The sequence below is a fragment of the Molossus molossus genome, unplaced genomic scaffold (assembly GCF_014108415.1).
Source record: "Molossus molossus isolate mMolMol1 unplaced genomic scaffold, mMolMol1.p scaffold_m16_p_15, whole genome shotgun sequence".
Classification (NCBI taxonomy): domain Eukaryota; kingdom Metazoa; phylum Chordata; class Mammalia; order Chiroptera; family Molossidae; genus Molossus; species Molossus molossus.
Genome location: NW_023425350.1, coordinates 29,316,864 through 29,335,633, shown reverse-complemented (window position 1 = coordinate 29,335,633; position 18,770 = coordinate 29,316,864). Strand labels below are relative to the sequence as shown.

The window sequence follows — 18,770 nt, the reverse complement described above, 5'->3', positions numbered from 1 at the left end:
GCACAGGATGGGAATGGGTCTGCAGGGGGCTCCCTAGCTCAGGGTTCTTTGCCTTTTAGGCTTATTCTGGGGTTATGATGAGGTCATCAGTATGCTGTGGGGTCACTGGCTCTAGAGCTTTGCTATGCTTTCTGTTTGAGCTGTGTAAAGGCCAAGGGCATCTACAGGGGCTGCAGCTGGAACCTAGGGCTCCAGCTATTAGGCTGTTATTTAGGGCATGACAGCTTGTAGATGCAGTAGGATCCTGTGGGAGCACATGTCACAAGGTGTCTGTTCCCATGGCTTCTAGATGGCATTGCAAGATCTCAGAGTATCTTTTCTAACTTGGATCCATATTGGAGTTGCTCTCCATTGTGCACCTATTCTGTGGTCTTTCAGGTGCCCTGGTGAGCAGAAGCTTCTTTGGTGCTTCACCTTCTAACTTTTGAATCATATGGAGTCCTTTTTCTTATATTTTTTTCCTCCTTTCCCACATCGACCTCTCCCTTGCTCTTTATCTTTCATTATACTATAACCTTGTAATATATATTCGTATTTATATTCCTGTTCCTATTTAACTATGCCTCATTCCTGGCAAATATTTTGAGAGTATCTGGAGTAGGGAAAGTACATGTAAGCACGTATATGAAAGACCTGGTCCTTACATGAATTAATGAAGGATTCTTAGGGGGCCTTTGTATCTCTAATTTGATAAAGGTGTGCTTGAATATAGACACTAACCATAGAATTCAGGAAACTTAGTAGCACATATGGCTTGCTGTAGGATTTTGGTGGTTCTAATATCTGGTCTGGTTTGCATATTAGTAAAATGATCTTAGGAATGGACATTCAAGATTTTAAAATATTAATTACATATTTCCAAAGTCTTTCTTTGGGTAGGCCTTATATTAATATATAATTAATTTTTTAATATAGTTAACTTTAAAACATTTTTGAATGCTAATCTGAGCTTTCTAAGGACTAGTATATATGTGTGTATATATGTATATGTATGTAGTATATGTATGTAGTATATGTATATATAAAGTCCATTGCCTTCTTTCTTGTGGAGCTACATATCCAAGGTCTTTATATCATATTTTGATTGACCTCAGGTGGTAGAACCAAATATATTTTATATTCCAAAGGCTACCAGAGACTTAACTGTCAGTTATAAAAAATGGCTTATATACTTAATTGGTTCTTGCAAATACTATTTAGAGTTGAACTTTTGGCCACAATCTTTAAGATTTTTAGGTCATAAAAAATTAAACAGATCAAATTTAACAGATCAAAAGACAAAGAATTAAATGGAAATAAAATGATATTTGAATTAGTATATTTGACATCATTAATTATGAGTGTACCTATAATAAAATTCAAAATTAAGTTTATAATGATTTTTTTTTTTTTATGTTAGACATTTTGGAATAAGCTAGTCGAATCAGTATTATTGAGCAGTGACACCCTGAGTTCCATCATGGTGAACATGCACCATGCCGACCGTGGAGTTGGGACTAGGACCCACATCTCCTGTCCTCAGCCCAGTGCCTTTCCATCCTTTGTTCTGTCTTCTTTAGAATGGGCTGTGAGTGGATTTGTGTATGAGATATAGGTGTGGGAGTTCTGATGCAGAATTTCTGAGGCTTATCTGATTATTTTCCATGCATATATATGGATCTTTGCCAGGAACAGCCTGGTGGCTTTGTATTTTTGTATGGATTTGTATTTTCCTCCTTTGAACTAGCTCTCTGGGAAGAGGGAAGGAAGAAGGGCAGTAGTATGTTGCCCAGGTAAAACAACCCTCGATATGCAAAACAACTCTGATCTATATAGAAATAATGGAGGTGACCTGGTTATAGTTATAGCAGAATTCTGCGGGGAAAAAGGAAACTTTTGCTATTCTGAATAAAGAGGTACTTTAAAAAAAAGAAGCTTTATCAGTGTTTAATTTCCCAACTGATACTATTTTCATGACACTCGTCACTAGTAGAATTGATGAATAATAATCATTAATTACTATAAGAAAAAGTCTAGCCTATATTTAGGGAAAAAGGGAGTTAATGTTCTTATTGAGTTACAATTCTGTGGCAGTCTCTTTTTTTAAATATGTATTATTTCTGTCCTGGCCGATTTTGCTCAGTGGTTAGAGCTTTGCCTAGGAACCAAAGAGACCTGGGTTCGGTTCCCGCTAAGGGCACGTACCTCGGTTGCAGTTTGTCCCCAGCTCTAGTTGAGGTCGTGCAGGTGGAAACCACTCGATGTGTTACTCTCACATTGGTGTTTCTCTCTCTCTCCTCCTCCCTCTCTCCATCTTGCTCTATCTGAAGATAAATGCAAAAATGTCCTTGGGTGAGGATAAACAAATAAATATGTATTATTTCTTCATATTAAAGAAATGTTTTAGTGACTTTTACTGAATCTGTGCTTTATTCTAGGATTCAGAGAAACTGCAAGACTTATTCCAGGCAGCAATGGTGCTCAGCACCAGCACCAAACCATATGACTGTGTAACAGCTTCCTACCTACTGAACTTCTTAATCTGTCGGGATGCTCTGCCATCATCTCTCTTGGCTTACCTAAAAACTCAGCAAGTTGCATGTGGAAATGGAGATAAGTCTGCTGCTGTGGTGGAAAGTAACACATTAATGGGTTTGTATTGAGTAAATGACCTTTTACTCTTACTTATCAAAACCAGTATCTCACTCGTTCACTATTCATTTGGTTAGAATATTTAATGGTTAAACATTCTTTGTGGTTTTTTATGTAAGAGTTTACCAGCATATAAAAATACCCATGAGTTTCTCTTATGCACATAGTGTACTCAGCTATAACATTTGTTTTTAAACAGATATTCATGTTAAATAAGTAGATATAGAAATGTACATTAATAAAACTCTTATTGAACTCTTTCTTTACTAAAAATGTACTTTTTTTCCTGCAGAAATTTTACCATGACTACAGCCAGGTCATCTTTGCTATTTCTGTATAGAGCAGAGAGTTCCTTTGTCTGTCAGGGTTTATATTTTAACTATCATACCCCTACTTTTTGCTCTTTCCACATAGCCAGTTCTAAGTTGTAGGGTCTGAGTGGTTCAGATCTAGTGATTTTCAATACATATTTGTTGGGGATTTATGTACTAATTATATGCTATTTGGAATTCTACTGGAAATAAGGACAGATAGGGATTTTTACTTAAAAAAAAAAAAGAGAGGTCAGATATAGTAAGCAGATTGAAAATTGTTTTCTCCAAAGTTTTAAAACTTTATGAAATATTTCAAATAGTCAAAGAATATTTAAATATATATATAGGATTTAAATATTACTAGTATACAGATTTAACAAGTTTTGTTCCCAAGCTCAGTGATAACATGCAGCTTAAGAAATACAATGGCAGCCATATCTTTGAAGGCTCTCCTCTATCCTAGCTCTCTGTCCACCATATACTTACTGTTCTTTGGTTTATAATAATTGTTCATCGTGTTTTTACCAAGATTTTACCACCTGTGTATATGTTATTAAACAATATATTACTTACTTTTACATGAGTTTGAATTTTATATAAATACTACTATATATTATATACATTTACTAAAGTTTATTAATGCATTCTCTTGTTGATGGACCTCTTTTTTCTATAGAAATAATGCCGATGTGAACATTCTCATAGATTTTCTAATGCACACGTCTAAGGGTTTATATAGTAAACAAAAAAGTAGAATAGCCTAGTCGTAAAGTATGTGCATTTTCAACTTTACTAGATGATGCCAAATAGATTTTCAGATTAGACCTCCCACCTATAAATCACGAGAGTTTTGCATCACATCATCACCATAATATGATTTTTTCAGATTTTAAAAATTTGGAGAATATAAAATGGTATCTCATTGTAGTATAATCTTGCCTTTTTCTGATTGCTAGTGTAATTGAGCATCTTTTTACAAGTTTATAAGCTGTTTACTTTCCCCTTTTGGTGAAATGCTTGTTCATGTCCTTTGTTCAGTCATATTTTGCCTGTTGATTTTTAGAAGTTCTTGATATGTTCCTAATATTAATAATATACTGGTTATACACAGTTCGGAAATTTAAAATATAATCCTCTCCTTCTGAGTGACGAGGGGAGACATCTGCTGTGTTGGGATAACTAAATATCCTCATGTAAAGGAATGAAATTGGACCTTCTACCTCAAACCATATACAAAAATTAGCTTAAAAATGGATCAGAGCCCTGCCTGGGCTCAGCGGTTGAAATGTTGGCCCATGGACAAGAGAGGCCAGGGTTTGTTTCCCGCTCAGGGCACATACCTTGGTTGTAGTTTGTCCCCGGGCTCAGTTGGGGTCGTGTAGGTGGCAGTTGATGTGTTTGTCTCTCTCACGTCGATGTTTCTCTCTCTCTCTTCCTCTCTCCTTTGCACTCTATCTGAAGATAAATGCAAAAATGTCCTCAGGTGAGGATTAAAAAAATGGATCAGAGACTTAAATGTAAGCACTAAAAGGTAAAACTCTTAGAAGAAAACATGAGTGTAAATTTTTGTGATCTTGAGTGTGTTAGTAATTTGTTAGATATGATACCCAAAACATAAACAAACAAAAAAAAATTAGATAAATTGGACTTTATTCAAAATTTTGTTGTGTCAAGGACACCATCAAGAAAGTGAAAAGAGCCCTGGCCAGTATGGTTCTGTTGGTTGGAGCATTGTCCTGTACACTGAAAGGTCTCGGGTTTGATTTTCGGTTAGAACACATACCCAGGTTGTGGGTTGGATCCCTGGTCAGGGCACATGTGGGAGGCAACTGATCGATGTTTCACTCTCGTATCGGTGTTTCTCTCTCTCTTCTTCCACTCCCTTCCATTCTCTCTTAAGAAAAAAAAAAAAAAGAGAGAGTGAAAAGCAAGTGTTCAGAAAGAGAAAAATATTTGCCAGATCCTCTATCTGATAAGGGATTTGTATCCAGAATATATAAAGAGCTAATATAGCTCACTAATAAAAGGATATAACCAAATTTAAAAATGGACAAAGAATCTGAATAGGGAAAAAAGACAAATATGAACAATAAGTACATGAAAAGATGCTCAACATCATTAGCCATTAGAGAAAAGCAAATCAAAATCACAATGAGGAAGCACTTTACACCTCATGGGATGACTATAATAAAAATAAAAAAAGATAGTAGCAAGTGTTGATGGGGATATGGAGTAAGTGGATCCCTCATAACTCTTGGTGGGAATGTAAAATGGAAAACAGTCTGGCAATCCCTCAAAAGATTAAATATAGAGTTACCATTGACTCCACAGTTCCACTTTTTGGCATTGTCTTAGTCAAACCTGCTGCTATAACAAGATACATAGTCTGGATAGCTTAAACAATAGACATTTATTTTTTCCAATTTTGGAGGCTGGCAAGTTCAAGATTAAGGTGTTGGCAGCTTTTATTCCTGGTGGGGACCTTCTTCCTGGCTTGCAGACAGAAGGCTTCTTTGCTTTGTGCTCACATGAAGTAGAGAGAGCAAGCTCTGGCCTTCCTCTTTTTATAAGGACACTGATCCTGTCAGGGAGGGCCCCTCCCTCATGACCTCATTGGAATCTAATTACTTCCTCAAGTCCCCATCTCCAAATATCACCACATTGGGGGTTAGGGCTTCAACGTGAATTTTGTGTGGGTGGGGGGATACAAACTATCAGTTCATAATGGGCATATACTTAAGAGAAATGAAAACTGTCCAAGCTGCCCTGGCCGGTTTGGCTCAGCGGTTAGAGCGTCGACCTGCGGTCCTGAGAGACCCGGGTTCGGTTCCCGCTAAGGGCACGTACCTCGGTTGCAGTTTGTCCCCGGCCCTGGTCGGTCGTGCGGGTGGCAGCCACTCCATGTGTTCCTTGCACATCGATGTTTCTCTCTCTCTCTCTGTTCCTCTCTCTCCCTCTCACTCTACCTGAACAAAAAAATGGGAAAATGTCCTTGGGTGAGGATAAAAAAAAAAGAAAAAAAAAAAGAAAACTGTCCAAGCTAAAACTTGTCCATGAATGTTCATAACAGCACTATTCATAATAGCTCAAAAGTGGAAATAGCCCCACCCACAGGTGTGGCTCACTGGTTGAGCACTGACCCATGCACAAAGAGGTCGCTGGTTCGATTTCTGGTCAGAACACATGCCCAGGTTGTGGGCCAAATCCCCAGTGGGGGGCATGTAGGAGGTGGCCAACCAATGTTTTCTCTCATTCATGTTTCTCTCCTCTTTCTTCTCTCTCTAAAATCAATAAGGAAAAAATATTTTTTAAAAAAGTGGGAACAACTCACATGTTTATGAATTGATTACTAGATAAACAAAATGTGGTATATCCATACAATGGACTGTTTATTATTCATTTGTAAGAAAGAATGAAATCTTGGTACATGCTACAACATGGATGAACTTTGAAAACATTATGCTAAGTGAAAGAAGCCACATACTTTATGATTCCATTTATATATGTCCAGAATAGGCAAATCTATAGAGACAGAAAATAGATCAGTGGGGAAGGTAAGAGGTACAGGGAGTGGAGTGACTGGCAATGGGTGAGGGTTTTTTGATGGGGAGGATAAAAATGTTCTAAAATTGATTGTGGTGATGGTTATACATGTCTGTGTATATACTAAAACCCACTGACTTGTATACTTTAAGTGTATAAATTATATTTATATGACACCACAAAGCTGTTATTTTTTTTAAAAAGTCTGTCCAAACTACACATGGCACATGGATGGGCCTAGGGTCTAATACCCCAGACAGAGGATTCTAGGAGGCTGATTAAGAGTGAATGCTGTAAATGGATCCAGGAAGTTAGGAAAAGACACTCACCTCTTCTGTAGCTGGAAATGGATAACAGGCTGGATAACCTTGAAAGATCTTTTTTAAAATTCAAAACCTCTAGTATAAAGATTGGGTATTTTCATGGGAACTGTTTTGCTGTTCACAAATATATAAGTGTGTTTTTAAACTTGCATTACTTTGTGTGTTTTTTTGTTTGTTTGGTTTTTCTAGTTATCAAATGCTTGTTGGAAAATCTTGAGGAAGAAATATCTCAGGCTGAAAATTCTCTGCTTCAGGCAGCAGCATCATTTCCAATGTATGGGCGAGTTCACTGTATAACAAGGGCTTTGCAGCAGTTACCTCTGAAGTAAGTGTGTCCACTTACTCTACGTGAGTTCTCTCCTGAACACTCATTTCTGGGCTTTAAACTCTTATTGGAATGTGTCCTGGGAAAGGAATGTATGACCTCACAGGTAATTAAAAATTAGGTTAGAAATGTACATATATACACATTTTTATTCTTAAATATTTTATAGATTACAGTTTTGAAACCCAGATTCTTTCACCTCCTTTTATCTATTAGTTTCTAGTTACAAAATTTGATTTTTGCTTCAGTAGCAATTTCCCTAACGTCCCTGTTGCAGCAGCCTGCGGTTGGCGAGCGAATGGAGACCTGTGGTGGAGAAGCTCCTTTTGGCGTCCTACAGGCTCTCTGCCGTGGTGGCTCCCGTCATTCAGAGCTCTTCCCCCGAAGGCCTCATCCCGATGGACACTGATTCAGGTCAGCCGTTGAAGAAAGCTCGACTTCATATATGTTTCTTCCCTTTTAAACTTTTCCCCTAGTCATCTCTGGAGAGTTATACGTGCTAAATAGGGGAGAAAAGTTATTATTATTAGTGATATTTCTGTGTTTTTAATAATATTTTAAATATTACAAAATAACCGAAGTAAATGAATAAATAAGTAACCAGGTAATGAGTTAGGCAGTTCCTCCTCTGGGGTAAGTTGGGTTTTCTAATATTGTCGTTTCAGAACACAGCCTACCAGGTGATTGCTGGGAGTGAGAGAGTGGGCATTATAAATCAGACAGTTGGCAATGGATGGGGTTCAGTCAGAGAGGGCAACTTACTAGGAATCTGAAATGGGCAAAGACCGTTTAATTAAAAATAAATGTAGGAGGAGATACTCAAAATGCCCCCAATTGATAGAACTTTCTTTTTTTTTTTTTTTTTCTTTTTTTTTTTTTAATCCTCACCCGAGGACATTTTTGCATTTTTTGTTCAGACAGAGCAGGAGGGAGAGAGAGGAAGAGAGAGAGAGAGAAACATCAATGTGAAGGGACACATCGAGTGGTTGCCACCCGCATGACCAACCAGGGCCGGGGACAAACTGCAACCGAAGTACGTGCCCTTAGCGGGAACCGAACCCGGGTCTCTCTGTACCGCAGGCCGACGCTCTAACCGCTGAGCCAAACCGGCCAGGGCAGAAATTTCATCTGTGTTTTCCCTCTCAATCCCTGTGTCTTTGCAAATGGCCCTACCAGAGGTTTGTTCATGCAAGTCGAAGCCTAGGGCTGCTTGACATCTTGTGTTCCTTATATTTAGCCTGTCTCTATGTTCTTTCAGTGTTACCCTTAAATATCTCTCAGATCTCTTCTTTTTATCTGCATCCTCTTACGTAAGCCAGGCTTTTATCTTCTCTTCTTTGTACTACTCCAGAGACCTCTTAACTGGTTTCCCTATACCTAATCTTATCTCCTTATAGCTACACTGAAAGTAATTTTTTCTAATCATATAATTCATCATGTTACACATAATCTTTATTTGATCCTTGTTCTCTGCCCCACCCTATCCCCCTTATTTAAAATACTTTAGTGTAATAGTTTGGTTCCTGCTGCTTTGCCAGCCTGTCTCTTACCACTTTCCACTTCCCGTAGAGTGCTTCTTCATGGAGTTGTTAAAGTTTAACAGGGATCTTGTTCTATCCCCCCCCCCCCCCCGGTGCTTAGCACAGTGCCTGGAAGAAATAGGTACACAATAAATATTTGTTATAATGAATAGATCAATGAATGAACAATTCCCGAAAGGATGGGAACTAAACTCAGTGGCTGGGATGCCCTAGGTGATATATAGTAATATACCTATCTTACAAAGAGCCAGAAGGGATTGGCTGTTGACACCTAGAAAATGATGAAGTAAATTTACATTTGGTCTTGAAATAAAGTTTGAATGCGTTCTGGAATGCAAATGAGAGCCTTGTATTAAAAACACACTGGCTATATCATAAACACACTATCATACAAGGCAATACCTTGGACTGATAGTTTAAACAACCTGGAGGTATGTGTTTGCATAGAAAATGTTAGAGTTTGTTCTTTACTAAAAATGAGTTGCAGAATTGGTGATGGTTCATGATACTAAGATAGTTATTTATTTACTTTGGCTGATAGTCTAAATACCAAAATTTGATGCCTTAGTTTTTCTACTTAGTACATAGAAATAAAGAATACCCAATCTTACAACTAATATTTGGATCCGGCAAGTACCAGTACGGGGTGGGGCAAAAGTAAGTTTACAGTTATTTATATGGAAAATAATACAATAATTAATAAATAATATAAGAATAAACCCTTGTGTTCTATGTACTCACAATTGTAAATCTACTTTTGCCCCACCCTGTATATTCTGGATGAGAAATCTTGAGTATTTGTCACCTATTATGAGTAGGGCCTACAGTGCATGCTAAAATTATGATTATTAACTTTTTTTTTTCATTCTCACCTGAGGGTATTTTTCCATTAATTTTTTAGGTAGAATGGAAGGGAGGGAGAGGGAGAGAGAGAGAAAAAAACATCTGTGGGAGAGAGACACATCGATTGGTTGCCTCCTGCATGACCCTGACCGGGGCTGGGGATTGAACCTGCATCCCAGATATGTGCCCTTGACCGTAGGCTGATGCTCTAACCACTGAACCAAACCAGCTAGGGCTATGGTTATTAACATGTAAAGATATCTGTCGATCTCAAAAACTTATCCATAGCACACTGATCTTTTCTTAAATGTGCCTTTCTTTTTTCCTCTAGTTTTCTCTATTTTTCCTGTCTTTCTTTTCCCACATGTTATCTGCTATGCAGTCTGAATTCCTTGAAAAATGTCTCCCCAGAAAGCCATAAAAATGAATGGCAGGGTTCTTAAATTTTTACTCTGATTGTCCCTCTTTTTTTTCTTAGTCTTTTTATGGTTTCTTTTGGGACAATGTTACTTTTTCAATGGCTGTCAAAATTTGTTTGTTTTTGGAAAAATCTCATGGAAACCACAAAAGAACATCAGATGTTGGTCGAATCATCATTATAGCATTTTGGGTCTTGTTATTTCTCATACCTAAAATATAAGTGTATATAATAGGTATACAGTAAGTACCTGTTCTTTGATTTGTTCATTGGTTTCTGATGATTACCTATTTTTATTTTCTTTAAAACTCAGCCTGGCTAGCTCTTTATTACCTAGTCATCCATTCATTCCTTCAGTTCATGTTACTGAACCTCTGCCTTGAGCCAATTTCTGTTCCAGGCACTGGCCACTCAGCAGTAAACAGACAAAGTTTTTCATTCATGGAGCTTACATTTCTTGATCCAGTGGGTGCTTAGGGAATAAAAATGAAGTTTAATATAATACTAGGACTGTTAATCTACTTAGAAAGCAGTATGTTATATAATGCATTTAAAGTCCAATATGGAGTCATTATGATATTCCTGGGCTAATAAAGATTGTTTTTTTTTGGTGGTGGGTTTTCTTTTATGTCATTTAAACTTTTACCTTTAAACCTTGATAACTTATGTTGTAGATAGGGAAACAACCTCTTTAAAAAATTTATAAAAGTTTATTGCTCTTCTTTTGCATGATTGAGTACCATATTGAGATTCTTACACAATACTAAGAAAAGCAGTATGAATGGAATGGCAGCCTTTGTCCTATGGACAGTTTCAGTTGTGTTTTTTTGTCCTTGCTTCAACCTATTTAATATATTTGCCATATTTTAAAAGTATATTCAATCATTAAGATCTTATATATATAATTAATTTTTACACAATTCATCCTGTGAGTTTCTTCTAATAGAGCTGATTATCAAATAATGAAAATTACAAAATTTTTTTAGGGCAAATACCACCAAGGAAAATTGGCATGTGATGAGGAACTGGAGTTTTATGTACTGCCATTTCTCTCCTGTAGAGTCAGCAAGCCGCTTACAGATGATTCTGAATGAGATTCAGCCACGAGATACTAATGACTATTTCAATCAAGCCAAAATATTGAAAGAACATGATAGCTTTGATTTGGAGGACTTGAATGCCAGTGTACCAAATATTGACACTTCTGCAGAAATCAAAGGTATTGTATGTAAAATCAGTATTGTAATCAGTGTTTAAGTTTCAAAGAAAAAGTACAAAATACCCTTTCTATATAATAAATCAGAGGCTGCAGATACGAATAGAACATTTTTAGAAAATGAAGTCTTTTCTGAGCTTATAAATGATTTATTTGGGGAATGAGTTTATAAAACTTTTACCAGAAAATGGTGTGCCTTAGTGCAGTATATAAGGGCTACAACAAAAAGCCTTTGAGTGCTAAAACTTGTCTTGACAGCCAGGTGATGTAAGAGCAGTGATGCACAGTGGACTTGGGTTTGGGCAGCAGTCGGCTTCTCCCAGTGTGGTTCGTTGTTGTCTGCCATGAGTCCTAGTCAAGCAGCCTTTTAAAGGAAACAGACCTTATTACTCAATAAAATGTGAACTGCTCTGTTGTACCAAGCCTCCAGAATTCGAGTTGTTATTGATTATTTTCTCATTACTTATTTTATAATTTTCTATAATGCTGCAAAAAGTCATCAGAAGCAATATCTTAGTGATTTATTACCCATTCTGCATTCTCCACTAGATGGGGATATTGTCTCATAAAAATTTCTCTTTCTTTCTTAATTACCCAAAAATAACAAATATATGCTTATTATATTTATTTCAAAACAATACAGAGGTAAATATGATTTAAACACAAATTAATGTCCTCCTTCATCTCCCTAATCCCACTTCTTCCCTTTGAGTGTATATCCTTTTAGACGTGTTCTAAGTATTTATATGTATGTACATTTATCCTTTTAGTTTAGTGAGCTTTTAAAAACACAAATGGGATTATGTTGTGAATATTGTTTTGTTTGCTTACCTTTTAAATTTAATAATTTGTCTTGGATTTTTTTTTTTTAATGTCCATACTAAAATATTTCTAAAACTAGAAAAAGAGAGTAAGGATAATTACAGCTTATTTGCCATGGAATTGAAATATATATATTTTTGAAAGCAAATTTGTATTTTCCTTTAAATAGTCCTATCCTACTCTTTTACTGATATATCAGCCACCCTCACCAAAATAAATAATAAACAATAATTGTCATAGTCATATTTTTAGATGACTGAGAGTTTATTTCATTAATTTCCAAGTTAGACTTAAGTTTTGAAACAATATTGTATTTTATTTTGAAAATGGTATATTAAACTCTTAGCATGATTTCTATTCATAGGACATGCTCAACAAATGTTAATTATTTTCTCCTGAGTAAATATAATTTATAACAAATTGGTTTGTTTAAGCAGATTATTCTTAGGGAAATCATGAATAAGGTTGTTCTGAGAAACCTGGGATGTGAACAATCAAGTGTTGCAATAGATTTTTTATTTTTTTAAGGTAAAGAAGGAAAAACATGTGATGTAACTGCTCAGATGGTGCTGGTATGCTGTTGGAGAAGTATGAAGGAAGTTGCTTTACTTTTAGGCACACTGTGCCAGCTTCTGCCCATGCAGCCTGTGCCAGAATCTCCTGATGGGTTATTGACAGTGGAGCAGGTAGGATAGATGTTTATTTCACCTGGTATGATTTCTGGCCAAAGTACAGATCACAAACTTTGATCTATAACTCAACTAATAAAAAAAAAGAAGAAGAATTTTGAATATTTCTTGAATAAAATTATACAGATGTCAACTGAAGAAAGTTTATGGTAGTTTAAGAATTAGACCTTGCAATACATTTCAAAACTATGGCACTTTTAGAAACATTTCTATTTTTCAAAGTTATATAAATAACTGTAGATTTTACCTTACTTTTAACTTCAGTATTATCATTTTGATTTTAATTAACACATGAATTTAAATTTTAAATTTAAATGAATTTGTAAACCTCTTAAATTTTGCAAAGAAAAAAAAGGTGATATATTGGTTGATTATGGATCTCTTGTCTCCCACTACCTTGATAATAAAGTTGTAGTCACTTTGGTTTGTTGGCTGACTTTTATTTTAAGACCTTGAAGTTAGTTCACCATCTGGGACTGTTCAAGTGACTTGAGCAGAGTGTTTACAAGAAATTAGCTTACCATAAGCATTTCACTTGGAAATAGTTTAGATTTATTAGATTTCTGTTTTTTAATTGATTCCCTCTTCCTCTCCATGTGGTTTCAACAAATCCACTTCCCACCATTTTCCAGCAAAGATATATTACATGTACTTTCATTTTTAACCTTTTTCAAATAAAGATCATTTTTCCCTTAGGGTGTTACAACATTTAAGAATAAAACAAACATTGTAGTATGCTAATGCTGATTATTTCTATAATAACCATGTGACTGGTTCCATGGAAATAATGCTAATATTTTTATTCTCACACTCTCTTAGGCTTATAGCTTGCATCTGGTAAGCAGCTGGGCTTGTGATGTTGCAAGGCCCTGAGGTGGGTAATGGCAGAGGGAGCAGTACACTGCCAGCATCATTATGTTCCTTATTCTCTTCCAAATCAAATAGGTGTTAGTGTCTTAGAGGTACTTGCAGTCATTGCTGGTGACTGGCTATAGTGCCAATGGCAACATCTTCGCTGAGGAATCCAGCTATGATTAATGATTACTTCACTGGTGTTCACCACCTTACTAAGCAATAAACATATACTTGAGTCCCTTGACTTCTCAGCTTTTCAAGGACAAGTTAAAACATCTAGTTTTTTGGGTTTGTTGGATAGTGTTTAAAAAAAAAAAGTAAGAGAAACATATTTTGCTTTTACTGTAACTGAGAAAGACCTGAAAGCTTCCTATGAAAATTATTTTGCTTTGACATCTTTTGTATAGCACCCAAATCTTAGGAATTTAATTTATGTGGGATAACCATGTTAATATTGGGAGTTAATATGAAATAAAAGAGATGTATATAAAAGAACAACAGCAACAATACCAAAGAGAGAGGGTCTTATAAACCAAAGAAATTGTCTAATTACTGTTTTCTTGAATAAAAAATAGCATCCTGCCCTGGCCAGTTTGGCTCAGCAGTTAGAGCATTGGCCCGAGGATGAAAGAGTCTAGGGTTCAATTCCAGTCAAGGGCACGTACCTTGGTTGTGGTTCAGTCCCTGGCCCTGGTCAGGGTCGTTTGGGAGGCAACCAATTGATGTTCTCACATCGATGTTTCTCTCTCTCTGCCCCCCTCCCCCATTCTATCTAAAGATAAATGGAAAAATATCCTTGGGTGAGGATTTAAAAAAAAAAATAGCATTCTGTTTTTCTGTAAAGTACTAGTTTCCAGTCTAATGAGATTTAGTCATTTTCCTATGTCGCTGTTCATAGGGTAACCTCACATTATAGGTTTGAGAAGAAATTAACATTTGAATGATCTAGAGTATATATGATAGCACTGTTCTGACATTGAAACCCTGGCTTCTATGGAAAACTTTATTCTTGACCATGCTGACTTTAAAGAAATGCCTCAGTTTAGGATTGTTTAGTCAATGAAAACCCAAAGTCATCAAGAAATTAATGTAATTCTTATTACTAGAGGAGTCCTGCTTTTAAACATAAATTTTGCTCTATGAAATTCCTTTAAATTAAAAATATTCTCATGTTCTTAACATGCTTAAGAGTTAAAAAATATAAATAACAGAGAAGAATGTAATTGACATTGGAGTGGCTAGGCCATGCCTAAGGTCCACCTTCCTTCCAAGGGCCTAGTTGCCCTGGCAACACTACATCTTCTGTGTAGCTAGTGCCAAAACTAAGAATGCAAAAGTCTTAGAATGCAAGGTGAGGGTGACCATAACAGACCTTCAGAGCGGAGGCAGTGAAGCGACTTGTAGTCAGAATGCTACCCTTTCTGGGGGAGAATGTACAGTTTAGACTTCTTATTCCCGAGGCCAGTAATAACTGTGATCTGCTTTTCTCTCAGTGGATGTTGGATGCTGTTCCCTACATCCTAAAATACAGATGTTCAGCTTATGCTTCTTTTATTCTCCACTCACTCTTCACTCTGGAAAAACTAGTGTAATTCTATTGTAATTTGATATCTTGAATGTAGTTGACAGAGAATTTCTTTTATAGTCCAGTTCCTTTAAGCCCATCCATATGGCGCTTTGTTAGAGTGACACTTAAAAACCACATACATGAGTGTAGTTTATGATGGGCCAGCGTAGTGAGATTACAATTTGGAGATTTTTGTTGCTGTATGAGAACAGGCACTCGTTTATAATTCTGAGTATTCAGTGCTGTATTCACAAATTATTAGAGCTGGAAGGTTCACAGAGATGATATTATCCAACTCTCTGTACAAGGGGAAACTGAAGCCCTTGGATGTTACCTGGTTTGCCCACGATCACAAAGCTGGTTTGTGGCAGCTCTGGGACAGGAACCCAATTCTTCTCCTTTCCAGCCTGTGTTCTGACATGGCACAGTGCTGTCTTTGTTCTGACCTGCTCAGTTAATTTTTCTTTAAATTTAATTTTGCCCACTTCCCATACCCAACCAAATTTTTGCAAGCAACAGGACAGTCAGACAACTTGCCTACTGAACTTTTTAGCAAATGATTCATTCCCCTAAATCACTTGTGAAGCAGTATGTCCTCCACAGCTTCACCATGAGGAAAATGTGTTCATTCAGAGCAGTCTGACTTTCCTCCTGCGAGGTAATCACATAATGAAAGGTTCTTTCATAATGTCCCTGTACAAGAGGCAGAGATAAAACCAGCTTTGAGGGATGTAAGTCGAGACCCTTAAAGAGTGAGTGGTACGTGCCACCTTATCTCACAACTTTCTGACTGGTGTGTGTCTAGGTTTCAGGCTGGATGTTTTGCTGATGTAGAGCTTTTGCTTGATACATTTTGTTGGTCCTCTTTCCATGGGATATCAGATACCCAGTTCCTACTGTTTTTTTTTTTAAAACAACTTTCTCTACCTGGAGTATCAATTCATATATATTTATGTTTTCCCTAATATTCCAAAAAAAGAAGCTTTCAGGTAGATTTTCAGGGTGCTTTCCCCTTCATAGTAATGATTGTCACAGAAATCACATGAATAGAAGTAACTATGAACTATTAGAAATGAGGTATTTTTAAAACTCCTACTTTAGATTCTATTGTAATTTTCATAGTTTGCATGGCTAACTGGGTTTATACATTCTACAGGTCTTTTGTTAGTGTTTTAGATTTTCTGTAATGGACTACAGAATGGGAAGTGTGTTAATTAGCATTCATAAGTCTTAAGAAATTGCCTTTGTATTTTCTTTGCCAAGATTTATTTTTAAGAAATGGTGAACCAAGTATTCATTGAATTGTACTGAATGCAGGTTACCACTTTTAAGCTATGAAATGAAGTTAAGCACATAATTTAGTCACCTACTTACTGACTGTCTTACTGCAAGGGTATTGTGAGAACATAAAGAAATATAAGACGTGGTTCTCTGACCTCATAGGGCTTAGAAATATAGTAGGAGATACAAGACAGAAAGTCAGCCTAAAGGACAACAGTTAAAATGGCACCTGGTTAAGAATTTGCTAGAAAGCAAAGAATAAACATGCTAGTAAGAACATGTTTGAATAACAGAAAACCATTATCTTTGTTGTTACTGTGTAAGAGAACAATGTTTAGGCACTGAAGAAATCCCAGATGTTAGTAACAAATCACTGTAATAGAGAATGTACCATTTAAAACATTAATTATCTTATTGTATAGTGTAAACTTTTTATAAACTGTACCATTTAACCAAAGTGAAGTTGAAACTTCTATTGATATTCCCAAAGTTATGTGAATTAACTATGCCTTAAGGTCAAACTTTAAAGTTTAGCCCTGGTTGGTGTGTCTGCGTTGTTAGAGCGTTGCACCAAAGGGTCACGGGCTTGAGTCCCAGACAGGGGCACATTACCTGGATTGCAGGTTCAATCCCTGGTCCGAATCGGGGCTCGTGTAGGAGGCATCCAGTTAATATGTCTCTTCCACATTGATGTTTCTCTCCCTGCCCACCCCCTTCTATCTAAAAATCAATGGAAAAATATCCTTGGGTGAGGATTAACGACAAAAAAAAGAATGAGATTGTGAACCCTTGTTAATTCCACAGAGAAGCACTTTGCCAGTAACATTTATGTTTCCCTGAAGTATGTTTTGGTATCTATAATATTTTGAAGAAAAATTAAGGAAGTTATTTAGACTCCCTTCTCTATGACTTCATGTTTTTATTTTCTATGGCATTAAACACCTTCTTAGAAATCTTTTATTTCTCTAACAATAGAAATGATGGTCATAACTAGTTAGCTAACTGGTGTTTCTCTGGTGTATGTATTTTAGGATTATTGAGCTTCAGATCTATCTTGGTGGTTAAATTCAGATTTAAGGCTTGACAATTCTGTTCAAAATATACTCTGAAATTACCATATTGAAGATAAAAAGATAAGACTTACTCTAACTGCTGCTTTTAACAACTAATAGTATGTGGCCTTTAATAAATAATAGTAAGAATTAGGAATATCAAAGATCTTTACCTGAAAACTTTAGCTGAAGAACATGACATGTTACTCTTTGGGACATTAAAAACTTCTATTATATGCTGCTTTTCTCATTTTTTGTTGGTGTTATATCTGATTCTTATTTTTCTAAATGTATCACTCATTGTCTCTGTAATCAGATATAGTTTGATTATAGAGTATGTCTTTATTTTTCCTCTATTTGGTAACTCACACAGAGCTCATTCTGAACTAAACTGGAATACAGGTTATGGGCTTGTTCTGAGAAATTATATTTATTAACTCATTTTAATACACAACCTATGAGGCAAGTACTATTATCCCCAGTGTATAGTGAGGAAACTGAGACACTTGCTATAGTCACATGTTTAACTGCTTCTTATACATTTATCATCTCTAATGTGTTCAGAACACTAATCTAGTCACTGTGATGAGGTAGAAGGTGTTTCTAGGTAAGCATATCTGAGCCATCTTGGATCACCTTGTCTTTTCATTATAATTTGTTCTGCTGGGGAGGCCTGGATCAAGAGATAGCTAATTATGGCTTTGGTTCTAGGTTTCATTTAAAATCTGGATTTTCTGAAGCTGATAGTTACCAAATCTCAATGGTATAAAAGTACAGTCAACCCAACAAATTTAACAGTTAACTTTGTAAAAAAAAAACCTCATCAACAACTAATTGTTGGTCATGTCTTCTTTAAAATAAATTGCCATGTTTGTTATTTGTCTAACCTTGCATGCAGAAGAGCAACATACAGGAAAGCTACTGAGTAGCATTTCGGAAAATTTCATGGTTCTGATTCTAAGTGCATACATTTGTATATCTCTAACAGGTGTTTATTGGGAGTTGTTTAATGGGTTGGAGTTTCATTTTGGAATGATGAAAATATTCTGTAGATGGATGGTAGTGATGGTTACACAACAGTGTGAATATATTGAATGCCACTGAGCTATACCCTTAAAGATGATTAAAATGGTAAATTTTATTATGTATATTTTAACCACAATAGGTGTGTGGGGATTGTCACCTTTTTTGATTTGCTGTTGATGTTGAATGCCATGTGCTAACAAAGAACACTGTGACTTTGTGAGGCTGGCATAGAGAGGGAGTTCTAATGTAGCAGTTCAAGATTGCCAATTCTGGAGCCAGACTGCCTAGGTTTATGGGTTCTATACTTCCTTGCTGTGTGACCTT

At 36.2% G+C, this 18,770-nt stretch overlaps 1 protein-coding gene across 1 annotated transcript in view; it reads left to right on the top strand.

The window, feature by feature from the left end:
* The window catches only part of THADA (THADA armadillo repeat containing), a 323,998-nt gene that overhangs the window by 32,780 nt on the left and 272,448 nt on the right, over positions 1-18,770 (top strand). Inside the window, exons 17-21 of the mRNA XM_036262631.1 lie at positions 2,418-2,631; positions 7,001-7,136; positions 7,414-7,550; positions 10,999-11,157; positions 12,505-12,662. Coding sequence (XP_036118524.1) covers positions 2,418-2,631; positions 7,001-7,136; positions 7,414-7,550; positions 10,999-11,157; positions 12,505-12,662 — 804 coding nt within the window. The remainder of the gene's footprint in view (positions 1-2,417; positions 2,632-7,000; positions 7,137-7,413; positions 7,551-10,998; positions 11,158-12,504; positions 12,663-18,770) is intronic.